Genomic DNA, 14,314 nt, shown 5'->3' on the forward strand with positions numbered 1-14,314 from the left:
TGTTTTCTAATTTGTCCCCACTACTTTTAACATGCAAAGACCTATAATGCTTCAGTTTATAATAGAACTTTAAAATTTTCTTTTTTTAACCTCTCTCTGAGTTTTTGAGGCAGTGGGGTACATGAATTACAAGCAATTTTCAATTAACTTGTCACAAGGCTTTAACTGAATATGTGTTTTATTCAGTGCACATGGTTTGGAATTTAGAATTCAGACAGGCATTGTGGTGGCATTGTGGTGGCATTGTGGTGGCATTGTGGTGGCATTGTGGTGGCATTGTTTTCAGTGATTTGAGAATAGAAATAGTACAGCAAGCTAAATGATATTTCTTGTAGAAAACTTAGCTATTGACTTGTTTTGATATTCACTAATTGTGCAGTTGTAAGCTGTTTTGCAGTTTTAAACTGAAATTATTCAAAGACCTCTTTATGGTTCTTTCCATCCCAACTTTCTAGTATCACTATAAAGTAACATTGTCAAACACACTAATAAAAGCAAGACTGAACTGCTCTTGGAGGATTGAGAGCTTTTTTTCAGCATATGCTACTTGAGAAATGTCTCATTCTCCATTGAGTAGTTCCAAGATAGACTATCACAGTTTTGGGTTGGTTTTTTTTTGGGGGGGTGGTTGTTTGGATGTGGTTTGGTGTTTTGTTGTTGGCTATCGCAGTTTTGGGTTGGGTTTTTTTGGGGGGGTTGTTTGGATGTGGTTTGGTGTTTTGTTGTTGTTACTTATTTTAAAGTTTCATCCAATATGAATATTCCTGGGAGAAAGAGAACCCAGTTTTCTAATGGTTTGGATTTTGTAGTGTTAAGTGTGGTCCTGGAGCTGTAGTACAGACTGCCAAAGATATTTAAAACTGTTTTGAGAGCGAGTGGGTGTATGATTGCATATTTGTAAATGCCACTAAACTTTATTCATCTGTTTATATAGTTTGCCAGGAAATCTAATAAAATAAAACTAATTCATGTAGCCATTTAAACCATACCTTTTAGATGTGAAGATAAATATATGTTTTTGTGTTTTTGTTTTCCAAAAAATCTTTTCTAGGCACTTATTCTTCCTGCAATTGAAGACTGATATTGTGGAAGGAAGGTAATAAGAAGAATCTTCAATTTCTCTATAATACGTTTTAAAATAGAATTTGAAAAAAACCTACCAAAACCCAAAAAGCCTTTCTCTGAGGGTATCATTGCTATAAAAATGTACCTTGCAAAACATTGCTTTAGAAGAAAATCAAATTGCTAGGAAACGTTACAAATTTTTGCATAGCTCGCTTATTAGGAACAGTTTAGAAGTCTGTTGAGCTGTGGGAGATGCTTTCTGTCTGCAGGTACAATGTCAGTCTGAGAGATCTTTATGCAAGGCATGGTGTGCCAGGCATGGTATTCCAAATGTGGGGACCTGACATCTAGTGCAGTAATTAGGAGGCAGCTCATGCTATTGTTTCTCATGATTTCAGGGTTATAGTCCCTATGTGGTGGGTACAAACCCAGTGTGTTTGTACATTCAAAAAAAAGAAGGTGGTGGTTGTCTGAGTATTTGCTGCCAAATGTTAATTGCCTTTAGGTGTTGGCTTTTTTTTTTCCTGTGGAATCAGTTTTGGTCAGAGCTGCCTGTGTGCTTGGCATTTGGCTAATTTTAGTGTTTCTGTCTAGTTTTAATATGTCAGACAGCAGCTATTTAATGTCCAGAGCCCCATAAAAATACCTTCTCCTTTTGCTTTCCTGAGTAAGCACCCAGCAAGAATATGAGTGTGTCCTTTTAGGACTAATTACTTCCATTCACTTAAGAAGCTGTTAAACAGCAACTAGCTTTTAATGTCCAGTCCTACTGTGCTTTGACAATCTTAATTTTAAGAAAAAATCCTTGAAGATAAATGAGTCTTCACATACTAAACTAATTGCAGGGCATTGTTAGCAATACATTTATACAGTCTATGTCTAAATAAAAATAGTTTCACTTCTTTCCAGGTTGTCATGCCCCATTAATTCTGCTGTTGTCCTGGCATCTTATGCAGTACAATGTAAGTAATAACTAATCCTTATTTTGTTAATAAATGTATTTGACAGACTGCCTTCTCTGCTGTTTGGCACTGAAAAATAAGGAAATATTTATTTCCTTATCTATTTGTGTGGAGTATTCAAAATACTACAGGTGATGCTTTGTAAAGAAGGTGCAGGTTATTAAAGCAGCCTTCAGACAGTCTAAATAGAAAAAGCATACTTGTTAGGTCTGTCAAAAAAAAAAAGTTAGTACAAGAATAACATTATTCTTATTTATGTGTAAATAATACTTGTCAGCTTGTACTGCTGACAAAAAAGGGAGGTTTTCTTTGTCATTAGAAACAAAATAATGAAAATTACTGTGTTACAATAGCTATGGGAAGGCATTCCAGGGAAGTAAGACATCATCTAGAGAACAGTTAAGGGGAAGGTAAACTCATGATTAAGAAACTCCAATGTTCTTATGTAATGTTTTTTCAGGGAATTTGATTTGTTAGATACATAAAACTGTCCGGCACTTTGTAATACACTTAAAGTGACTCCACGTACAAGAACTTATATCCTTCTCATCTGCCTGCAACTGGCAAAAAGGAATTCTAAGGGTGGTATTAGAAAAGTATCTTGTGTAGGAAAACCAAAATGGAGCCTGATTCTATGCCTTACAGGCATCCTAAACAGATAGGTCTTCCTCCAGCTGTTTTTCGCTTTCTCATTAAACAAACAAACAAAAAAACCAGATTGAGGGTTTAGTGGTGTTTGTATATCTGTAAAAATGATTGTCGGGGAAAGCATACTAGAACAGTTATGTGATTTTTTTGGCTGATATATATTTATCCCATTTCTTTATGGAAAGGCTAGCAAGGATTGCTAAATGGCAGCGTTGCTGACCCGATTGTGCTAAAGCACAAAACCATAAAGGTACACTGAAGAATGAAAATATTTTATCACGAAGTCAGGCTTAACATGATTTTAAAAATTAATTATGTCACAGGTAGTGTACCCCAAATCCCAAAGTAATGCCTGCTTCCCCTTCAGTTTTATGACTGTCCCCTTCTTAGTGCTTTGGATAACTACTAATGCAGTTGTTTGTACTAAGGAGAACAATAGAAGGTCAGTGAAGACTGTCAAAAGGTGCTAGTGAGTTTTAATCTTTCTCTTCCTTGTTGGATTCTGGAATTTTCCCATGCAGCTATTTGCCTGGTTTTCCTACTCATGATAGTGCTATTATTACCATTTTTTTGGTGGGTTTTTTCTTAAAAACAAAAAAATCTTTCTTTTCTGCTAGCTGATGGCCTTTCTGTTACTGTTTGTATGATACCTATATTTATTCTCTGCAACCACAAAGAATGAAACATAGAAAGATTTATTCCCTTAAAGAAAAAAAAAAAGAGGTTTTGTTTTTCTACCAGGTTATTACCATTTACCTGAGGATGATGGCATAGGAAAGACCTTTTGAAAGCTGAATGTGTAGGTCTCCTTATCTGGTCATGTTTGCTAGGATTCTTGCCAACTTAAATTGTTTTAAATAATTTTATTTTGGTGTTTTAATTTCTAATCATACTTACTAAGGAGAGTTGAAGTTCTCGGATATGAAGTATCTGCTTATTAAAAAGCCATTGTCTGAATTTGCCATGCATCAGTTCTGCCCAAGCTGTTTCTTATTGCTGCCACTTCTTGGTGGCTTTCAGGCTGCTCTCTCCTTCTTTAACTTCCCTTGTATGCAGAAGGGGAAATTGTTGTTGTCTGGCAATCTTAAGGCTATTTATTTAAAAGGTGGAGCAGTTGTCGCTGGCAGGAGGGCTGAGGCAGATGTCTTTCATTGTGCATGAAGTCTGATGTTTGATTTTATTGCTCTTGCTTTTTAACTATAATTTTCACATGTAGCAGTTGTATGGTTGACCTCCCCAGGCTTTGAATGAGTTGTGCGAAGGGACAATTGGCAGTGATGTCTGTTGTGCTGCTTCTCTCTATTGCCCTTTGCACATGCATTTGGGTTTAGCATTGAGTTCTGAAGTAAAGCTCTGACATGTTACTCTACACCGTTGTGGCACACCCTGTGTTGTCTGGTGGTGCTAAGTTACAGGGGAATACAAGTGGGTGTGAATACTGTGTCTAAATAGCATGTGACTAAACTTGATTACGAATACAGTGCAGACACTTGAAGAATGAGTTGTTAGTTTATTAACAGTAAATGTGCTTTGTGACAGAAGTGATCAGTGGAGTTTGAAATCCTTTTTAAAGAGAACTTATTAAAGTGCGTTTCAAATAATTTCGAAATCGTTAAGTCTGAAGGACGCTCTCGTACTGAAAGAACAATCTAATGATAAATTGGACATCTTGTTTTTTACTAGTGTATAATGGGAATGTTATATGGTCTATAAAATTAAATAAGGGACCTATGTAGTATGTGTATTGCTTTTTTATTTAAAATGTCGCAGAGGTCATTTAGCACCACTTGTTTTCTATCACTTTGAGTAGCAAGTTCCCGTTTCCAGGACAGTATTGAAATTACTAACTATTGGTATGTAAGAAGTCCCATGGGTTTGGTGGGAATATGCTCTTACGTCCGTAAATCCTTTGCTGTGTCGGAACTTGAATCTGAAGCACAGCAACAAGTTGCACTTTGCTTTTCCCGATACTTTTTCTGATTATGACTGTATGGTTTCTGAAGTACATGTTGTGTTTGAGATGCAGAAATGGCAACCCGGTATAACTTGTATTTTCTAATTTATTTCTTCCTTTTCATTGTGATTTGTTGTCGTTGTTGAATTGTGGCTGGGTTTTGAGCTGCTGATTTTTAGGGTTTTTTATTTTTTTTACTAAAACGTATTATAATGACTGACAAATTTTTCATTCTGGAGTGGTAATAGATAACTTGGAGACCACCATTTTGTATGTATAGTTGACATTTTTTTCTACAAATGTTCCTTTATTCTTATTAATGCATAATTTCTCATTCTGCCTTGCCACAAAGTGACCAGCTGTCGTAAGTTGTTCTGCTTACCTAGGAGGGACTTCATGCTTACTTACTCGGTGGTTGAGTGGTTAAGAGTTCATGCTCTCATCCTTATTTGGATGCAGTTTCTACTTGTTGAAACACCTTTCCTTTTCTCAACATCCACTTATGAGGGTTTTGGTCCTTTTTGGAGTCTCTCTAATAAACATTTTCAACATGGTGTCTTTAATCTCTACATCTACATGGATTTTGTTCGTTTCAATGCTTCTTCTTAATCTCTCTTTAATAAGTGTCTACGTTTTTGTGTTGATTATTTGAAGCTGAATTCTGCTGTAGTGTATTATTTTTCTGATTTGAGAAGCATTTTCATACCTGAATACTTTGTATTTACTGTTGAGAAGTGGTAACTACTTCAGTTTATGCTATGCAATACATCATTTGTTCTCTATTTGTGCCAAGAAGTGATAGCTTAAAATGTCTGAACTGTTTGAACTGTAGAGATAAGGAAGTATCTTTTCTTTTTGTACCTCAGTGTTCATATGAAGACAAACTTGTCATTAGCCTTTAATATTATATTTCACTCTTATCTCAGCATGTCAGTCATTATTGCTGTCCTAATTTGGAGGCCAGTCATGTGACCCTAACTACATTTTAATCCTGGATTGCAATTTTATACCTGAGGATTTTTACTCCTTGGTAAACGTTAAATTGGTTGTGTAACTTGCCTGCTAGACTTGACCCATTGTTTGGTTATTTGCTGTTCCACTGGGAAGCTGATTTGCTTATGTAATTATCCTCTTTTAAAACCAAGCAACTCAGTTCATTTTTGTGCTTTGTTCATGTCACCTGAAATATTCAACCCCACAAAAGTTACGAATTCAATGTGAATCTACTTGATTTTTTTTCTGGTACACTTCTCAGGTCTTTAGAAAGTTGATGTTGAACCTTTTTTCAAGGACTAGCTTTTGTAGGCATTTCTTTGGACCAAATTGTCCATCTTGTCTATAACTGATTTCCCGTCATGCTTACCCAATGAGCTATTTATATATTTATCTTCCAACATCTGTAGTTACTCAGAATGCCCATATGCAGAAATAGGTTTTGGTGCTATTACTTTGTATGCCAATTTTTTTATTATTATTTACAGGCAAGCACTGTAGAACTGGAGACCAACTTGTGTTCTGTACCCTGAAGGATATCACATAGATGGGAAATAGAAACTGGTCACCCTTTAAGTTATACAACGCCAAAGGCTTATATTTTCTACTGTTATGTTTTGGGGGGCTGCCTGCGGAAATTGGTACAGATTGAAATGGTGGTATTTTGGTACTGTTTAGCATTCAAAACCAGCAACAAAATTAATATCTAAAACTGGAACCAAACAAATAATTGTCTTGGTCATGTAGTGGAAAGCTTGGATGTCAAAAATAACTTCACCACAGGCAAATTTAGCCTGGAAGGGGGTTCTTCAAAGTCAGATCAGGTCGCTCAGGGCCTTTACAGTTCAGTTTTCACTTTCAGTGCTGAAATTTCTGTTGTCTGTCATCGTTTTGGTTTGCAACTCAAAGTAGAGTCTGGCTCTGTCTTTCTTGTACCCTCTCTTTGGGGCAGTGGAAGACAGAAATGAGATCAGTGCTGCCTTACCCTAAAATATGAGATGACTGACCAGTTGTTTCTTGGAAGAAACTACTGAATAAATAGTCTCAGTAATTACTGTAGGAGTAGTTGGCATCAATGTTTATTTTTGCTTCCATATGTGTCAGATCTTCCCTCTATAAAGCATGCAATTTTTTAATTTTTTTCTTTTTTTTTTTTTTTTTTTTTCTTCTTCATTAATGTGGCAATATATCTGGTAGTCAAGCTTTTCTTTCTAGGGAAAGTGCATGTATACCCATAGAATTCCTATTGGTATCTATTATTGCCACACAAATACACTTGTTCCTGGTCTTCTATTCCTCTGTATCTGAATCTTATAAAAATATGTACTTTTTTTTTTTTAATTTTAAGTAGTCCTTTTCTTTGATGTCTTCCTGTACAAAAGTCTTTCTGCTGCCAGGAGGAAGAGACAAAAATATATACCCACCACATTGTTCTAACTGAACAAATTCTTTTAGCAAAGTCTGAAGAAAAGATGGCTTGTTTAGTCTTCAATAAGGCATAGGCAGTTCATATCCTGTGTAAACATATGATCTCAAGATTTTTATTATTTTTTCAAGCATTTATAAATTCTTACTGTATTGAGAGCTTGTATAACTACTGTTTTGGTAGATCAACATGGGAATTCATCCATGGAAAATTGTTCTGTGTTCTATTACACTACTCTTTTACTAAGAGTTATAAAATAAATGTCTTTTTTTTTTATTGAATATGACCTTCTATATGAATGGTCCATCACATTCCTTTCTTTAAAACCTTTCATATTAGATCTAGAACTCTAAAATACAAGGATCTGATATTCAAATAACTATTCTTGGTTTTTTTAACTCCTCCTTGGTTCCATTTTCTTTCATTTTACTCTATATTCTTTCCCAATTATAATGAATTAAAGAGCAACAGTTATCTAGAATGGAGAAAAGTAAAAATGTGTGGGGTTTTTTGTTTTTTTTTTTCCTCCTGTAACTTTATCCTCGATGAGTCAGTATCTTCTGGCTCACGTGATCAGAGCAGAAGCTGTGTCAAGAGAAACTCAGATTAGAAATAGGTCTTTAATATTTCCTGCCCCTCTGCCCTTCTCTGGAGAAATCCAGTAAAGAGGTAGAAACCTCATGGGTTTCTTTTCTTACTGAGGTCTTGATATGCCCTAACTTTTTTTTTTTTTTTTCCTACTTGGATAACTAAATCCTGCACAAGACCATTAGTCCTCCAAGATGCCTACTAATCAGCATTTATAGTTTCTCTTCAACTGTGACAGTTGGCTGGGGAGTTGGAGAAGCAAGTAGTACTCTAAACTGCTCCCCTTGTTGACGTGACCTCAGGTAGCTAGGAGGAAGAGGAAAAAAGACCAGAGCAACCCTCATATTTGGAAGATGAGCAAGAAGAGACTACCTCATAATGCATGAAGGAACAGCAGTTGCCCTCTGTAGAGAAGGTAAAAATACAGTAAAAAATATTTTTTACCTAATGCAAATAAAAATGAAGTGGCCAATTATGTTGTTTTATTCCTGGCAATCTGGTCTCTTCCCATTGACAAGAATCTAATTCAAGCATCAGATCTTAAAAATATAGGCTGTGTTTCATAGAAAAGATGGGTTGTGTTAATGGTTAATAAAGGAAAAAGTCTCTAATAAACTACTTTCATCTGTGCAATTGTGTATTTTATTTTTACATTGTTGTTAACATACCTACTTTGCTCAAAAAGTGGGGTTTTTTTTTTGTTTGTTTTTATTGTTATTGCCTTAGCCTTAGTCTTGGCAGAGACTTGGACTTTTGTTAATATATAGATATTCCTAAAAATTATTTCAGTTTCTTGTTTTAGTTCTGGATCTTCTGTCTTGGTTTTGTTTTGTTTTCTTCTTCAGATATAGTATTTGAAAGAAGTGTTCAAATATGTGTTTTCATTGTAATGGTAAACATTTAGTCTTCTGCCAGACAAAATTTAGTCTACCTTTAAAAAGAAAGGGCTAAGCATTGCAGGAACACCTGCATTCAAAATAAATTACTTACTGTTTGTCATTCCACTTTGTTTTACTTTAAATATTTCCCTTTTTTATTTAAATATTTCCTGTGATGCTGACAGTTAGGTGTGCAACTATATTAGCTTCTGACTGCATTTGCCTAGGAATTGTTTTGTATGACAGTGGTTCTGTTTTTCTAGGCCATAGAAATCATGCTTTTTGAATGTATAAGGGGCAAATATTAGTTATCCCCTGTGTTACATTTACTTCATAGTTACTGTAGCTGGAAATTATTTCTGAAGTCCACCACTTTCCCATCCCTCCCCAACATGAAGAATTCAAATCGCTCTTTTATGCTTTGCATTTTCTGGAAAATAGTGATAATAGTATTGTTCTTAAAAGCATGCTCTTTAACTTTGATTTAGTTGAGGGGCTTTCTATGCTGAATTGTTTGTAGTCTATACAAGTACTTTCTTTTGTATTAATTTACAATTTATACAAATTAACTTCTGGGAAGCTTTAATGCTTTATAATAACTATTTCATGCTCCTTAGGGAGAAAGCAGATTAGTACAGGTTCTAGTGATTTGCTTAAACATGCCATCATTATGGGGGGTTTGATCTCGTCTACTATTTTGTGAAAACACACATTTCATGAAATATGGGGTTTGAATTACTTGCTTAATTGAAACCAGGTAAATTTGTGACAAATAGGCAAGTACTTTATTTGAAGCAACTTCTCTGCTGCCCCAAACCTTGCATCTTTATAACAAGGAAGAGGTTTGTGCGTGTTTTCCAGGATATAAACTTAGGCTAACCTAGCTTTTAAAGAAAACTTGCAGAGACTGAGGCTATAAACTTTTGGTCATTTATACTTCCATTTCTTTTCAGATATACCACCAACTGTGGATAAAAAATAGCTTTTATCTAGTAACTATTTAAAAATTAATTAGTATAATTTTTGAAGGGATAAAGTTTTAGGGAAACTTTTTTTAGTTTATTTGGCTGTAAACATATATTTATTTTTGGTAGCAGCTTGGTAATGTTGTCAGGTAATGTAAATCAGCAGTTCTCTCTCGTGCTTTGTTAAGTAACTCATGTTCAGCTAAGGCAAGGCCAACAATTGAATTGTTAGGACAGAGGCATAGTTGGTAGTATGGACAATATTTACCTTACAGTGTGACGAGCAGATGCTTTCTAAGTGACAGATCTTGTTGAAGACTTCTAACGTGTTATAGTCAAGTAAATGTGTATCAGATTGATTTCATTTGTCATCTCTTACTGAAGCAGTTTGGTTTCCTCTAATATTACAGTACTGTACGTCTGTGCTGACGTGACACGTAATGTCTGTCTGGTGGTGTTACAGCTTGTGATGCAAAAGTAGGTCTATATAAGTAACTAAATAAAGTACTGAGTCATTCAGTGCCTGAGATTATAGTTATGGTAAGAATATTTTGAAAAAAATCTTTCTTCACCAATTTCATCCTATTCCCTGTGTTCAACACTGCTTGTCTGTTGAGAAACAATTCATAATTCCTGCATTTCCTCGTATGTATATGTGTTTTAATGAGGAGAAGGAATTCCTTCTACATAACACACAAAGCTTAGTTAATTGATTACGTTTCTTGTTTCCTAACAGCACAACTTGGAGACTATAACTCTTCAGTACATCGTTCAGGATATCTGTCAAATTACAACTTCATACCAGAGCAGAACAAAGATTTTCTTACCAAAGTAGAATCACTACATGAGCAACACAGGTAACGTTAACTTTTAGTTCTCTCTCACCTCTTGAATTTTTAAAGAAAAAAAAGATACCAAAAAGAAGACTCAGGTTCTTAGTAGTTCTAGTACAACAGACAGTTTTATTTCATAGCACTTCTATTAAATTAACTATTTCTTTTTATCATGTAGATGCTAGACTAACCATATTAAGAGCATGATGCCCATGTCTTAAAATATTTAAATAAATTTCTAGCTCTAACAACCAGCAGATCAGTTATCATTATACATTTCTGATGGCAGCCATTTCGAACACTGTACTAGAAGTCTGAGGGTTTTTTTGGATCAAGGACATTTGACCATTTTTCAAATCCTATAGATTTTTTTGTCTATCTATGGAAAAAAAAAAAACCCAACCAAAAAACCCATGGAACACTTCAATTAACATTGTGCTTTCTCTCTACTCTCCTGAGTGTAACATAAAGGCTAAACCAGATTATTCCAGTCAGTCTGCTGCTAATTACTCTTTCTGACCCTGCTGATTTGTCTCTTGTAAGACTGCAACTTTAGAATTAGTGGTGTTGATCAGATGATCACAAGCTGAATGCAAATATGCCAACCTAAGAAATTGCCTGTAAGCATTTGAGCAAATGAGATCTGAATCTCTATGGACTTGTTTCTCTGTCTGTATCTTTACTGCAGCAGAGCTACTTCCCCAATCTCCTAGTTTCTTTGCTTTATACCTTGAAATATCTCCATTTTCAACTCCTCCTGATATTCCTCGACTTTTTTTGCATCTTCCAGTACTCTCACATCTCCTCCTTGTTTCTTTACTGCTAGCTGGTGTAGTGAGTAGTTCTGAACTTCATGTGCACTCCTTAGCAGTCCAGAATATGCGTGTTGCTTTGACATTTATGGGGTGAAAGAGAGAAAACCACTGAACTCTAACTGCAACCATTCCCACTGTACAGGTACTAATCTCAACTGGTTTCCTAGCAGTTCCTGTTCAGGAACACAACAGCTGAGGACTCTACTCCTTCCAAATTAATTTGCAGCTTCTAGTAGGCTCAGAAGATTTTAAAAAGGGACTTGTAGACAGGCACAAATAAATCTCCTTCTCCTTAGGAAGCAATTGTCTCAGAGACCACTGAGGGAAGATTCTGAAGAGCCTTGAAGTGATTGGGTTGAGCTCATGTCTTTAGTGCTATCTAGACAGAGATATAAAACTAGTTATGGCCTACAGAGAAAAGGCTAAAAGTTACCATTGGTCCAGAAAAAGGTGTGGTGGGATCTGTTGGAAAAATTCCTTTCTTTTCTGGGTCCTTTCAGTGAAAATGATGCTTTCATTGAGTCGTTTTGGTAGAGTGAAGCCTTGATGACTGAGGCATTTAACTGCTGTATTTGAATTCACGTAGGTGGTGGTAATTGAAGTTCTGAATAAAAATACTTGAGTAGACTGGACTGGGAAAAATGTTTCTTTAGTGTTTTAGCACCTTTTTTGAAACTTAGCTCTTCAGGCCTGTTTATTTTGGAGTGCAGGGAGAAGCAGACAAATTATTGCATATTCTGGCAGTATTTCCTGCATCCTCCTTTGGCATTCATAGTGAATACTTATGTCTGAGACATGGTTTTGACTAGGTCAGTGCCAGTAACATATTTCACAAGAATGGTTCTGGTGTTCACAAGGCCTTCTGAGAAGGAAAGACAGAAAGGGGAGAATTTATCTTCTTACAGTTTGAGGAGAACAGTTTTGGAATGAGATTTCTGCTCATCTGGAGTAGGTAATATTTGCTGTAGGCCATATGGGATATCTGTAAATTATTATCCTTTTTAAATTGGCATTCTTAGATTACAGAATTGCAAATCCAGCCCTATAAACAACTGTCCTTATTCTTTCTTTAGTGTCTATCCTTTGGGAAACTTTTACAAAGGCAAATTAAAAGGCTGGAATTGCTGAAACACGATACAGACTTGAGAAGCCATGTTAAATCTTGTATGTTGTAGCTCAATGCAAATTTATTTTGGCTAGTTTTTATGTTGTTTTGCAAAATCTGAGAAAGCAGTTCTATGAACATGTTCATATCAGACACTATTCAGTGGACAGTAAGTAGCTGTTGAGAAAGCAGCTATTGTCACATTGAACTGGTATAGCTTCAGAAATTTTCCTTCTGTGTTCATCCCTAAATCCATAGGGGGATTTTTCTGTGTGTAGTTTGTTCTAGCAAGGTTTTCTTACTGTTTTTTGCTAAGCAGCCTAAGGTCTTAGGATGTGGCTATTATCCAAATTGGTAATGTTTTTGTAGCGCTTGCTAGATCTAGCTATCAGTTTGAGGAGAAGGATGCGTTTGAAACTTCATATATAACTGCTTATATTCTGGATGATGTTTGTTAGCCCTTGTTTCCTCTTACCTGTTTATCTCACCAAGTAACTACCACCTGCTTAGGGACTTGAAAGTTTCATTTCATCTCTAATTGAGTAGGGAGGTATAACAACAACGAGAAAAAACCCGAAGTCTGAGATACTTTTTCTTGTTGGCCCTTCAAGACACAAGTCTTGATTGGTCTGGTGTAGATGGTGTACGTAAATTGAGAATTAAATTTTACAGGCATATCTTGTTGGTATACAACAGACTTTCCCCATCTTTCTGAACAAATTTCTTGATCAAAATTTTAAAAATTAAAATAATGTACCCTTTCAAACATATTCAGCATCCTGTTGTACAATAAAATGTTGTTTTTTTTTTTTTTCCTCTACCTTTCTGACACAGTGAAAGAGATAAGGTCTACTAATGTTTTTCAAAATCAAGGTGACAGTAGTCACTGTAGGTATAGATCTGGGTAAGCAGTTTATCTCAGCATGGTGACAAACAGCTCTTTTTTTTCCAATATTATGACATTCTCAAGCCACACTGCTGTCAGTGGCTTTCCAGTTCAAGGTAACTTTCAGATTCAAGGAGCATGACGTAGTATTTCCTGGAGTGGCTGTTTCAGGACATAGTATTTTGATGGCCTGGAATGCAAAACGATGGATAGTAATTGGAAGTAATAGATGTCTACCTTTTGAAGTAAAGCCGCTTTTAAAAATGAGAATTACTGCCTTACGTGGAATGCCTTTGTATCTGGAGTTCTTAACATAACACAATGTTATGCCAGCTTTTTACAAGTGGTATTTAAATTGCATTTATTAACATAATTTTATGTGTGTCATTTTGGAAGTTCACCTTGCAAAGAGTTGTTTTTACCTGCACTTAGCTGCAGATATGATAAGATGACATCTGATATCTTTTCTACTTAGATGCCTGTAGATATTACACGCATCCCTCAGCCTCTGTTCTTCCAGTTGCTCAAACACTCTGTAGTGCCTGAAGCACTGATCTGTGCTGTGAGAGCAGGATCACTGTGGGCACAGCACAATGTCAGTAGGCTATGGCAGATTCCAGGTTAGGCTTGCCTCTTGTCTGATCAATTCTTGACTGGTCTTGGCCCTGCAAGGGGCTACTTTCGTTATCATGCCTAAAGGAATCTTGTTTAGGCCACATTGCATTCCTTTCAGATGAATAATTAGTAGGCTGCATGGGAAAACCAACTAGGTAGGGATTACTGTTGAATTCTTTGGGTTTTAGAACTCCTAGTATATGCCACATAGCCCTTCCATGAAGATATATAATTTGTTTATTCAAGGTGTGGGGATTTTTGCGTTTTTGGTTTTGGAAAAAAAAAAAAAGTCTCAGAATTATAGAAGCTTCCTAGAAGACCAGAAGATATAATCCTTGTAAGTCTTGCAGCACACTTCACATCTAGCAGCAGGAGAAAAAAAGTATTTTAGGACTTACAGATTGCAGATAAACTCAGATGGCTTTTCCTCTGTGAGTTTCATAACTTTAATTTATTTAATCTTCTTTCTCCCCCTTATTTTTTTTTAACATATTCCTGCTTCTAATCTTTCTTCTAAATTACTTCCTTCTGAGCAACTATGCAATATAGAATATTTATAGATACAGCTTCTTGTTATTAAG

General features: G+C 35.7%; 1 protein-coding gene across 2 annotated transcripts in view; it reads left to right on the forward strand.

Annotated features, from left to right (window-relative positions):
• Window positions 1-14,314, forward strand: part of PTPN3 (protein tyrosine phosphatase non-receptor type 3) — a 91,171-nt gene that overhangs the window by 11,625 nt on the left and 65,232 nt on the right. For both annotated transcript variants that reach the window (XM_009639937.2, XM_009639938.2), the window contains exons 5-7: window positions 1,052-1,096; window positions 1,975-2,027; window positions 10,216-10,336. In XM_009639937.2, coding sequence (XP_009638232.1) covers window positions 1,052-1,096; window positions 1,975-2,027; window positions 10,216-10,336 — 219 coding nt within the window. The remainder of the gene's footprint in view (window positions 1-1,051; window positions 1,097-1,974; window positions 2,028-10,215; window positions 10,337-14,314) is intronic.

The sequence above is a fragment of the Egretta garzetta genome, unplaced genomic scaffold (assembly GCF_000687185.1).
Source record: "Egretta garzetta isolate BGI_Z169 unplaced genomic scaffold, ASM68718v1 scaffold405, whole genome shotgun sequence".
In the NCBI taxonomy this organism is placed as follows: Eukaryota; Metazoa; Chordata; class Aves; order Pelecaniformes; family Ardeidae; genus Egretta; species Egretta garzetta.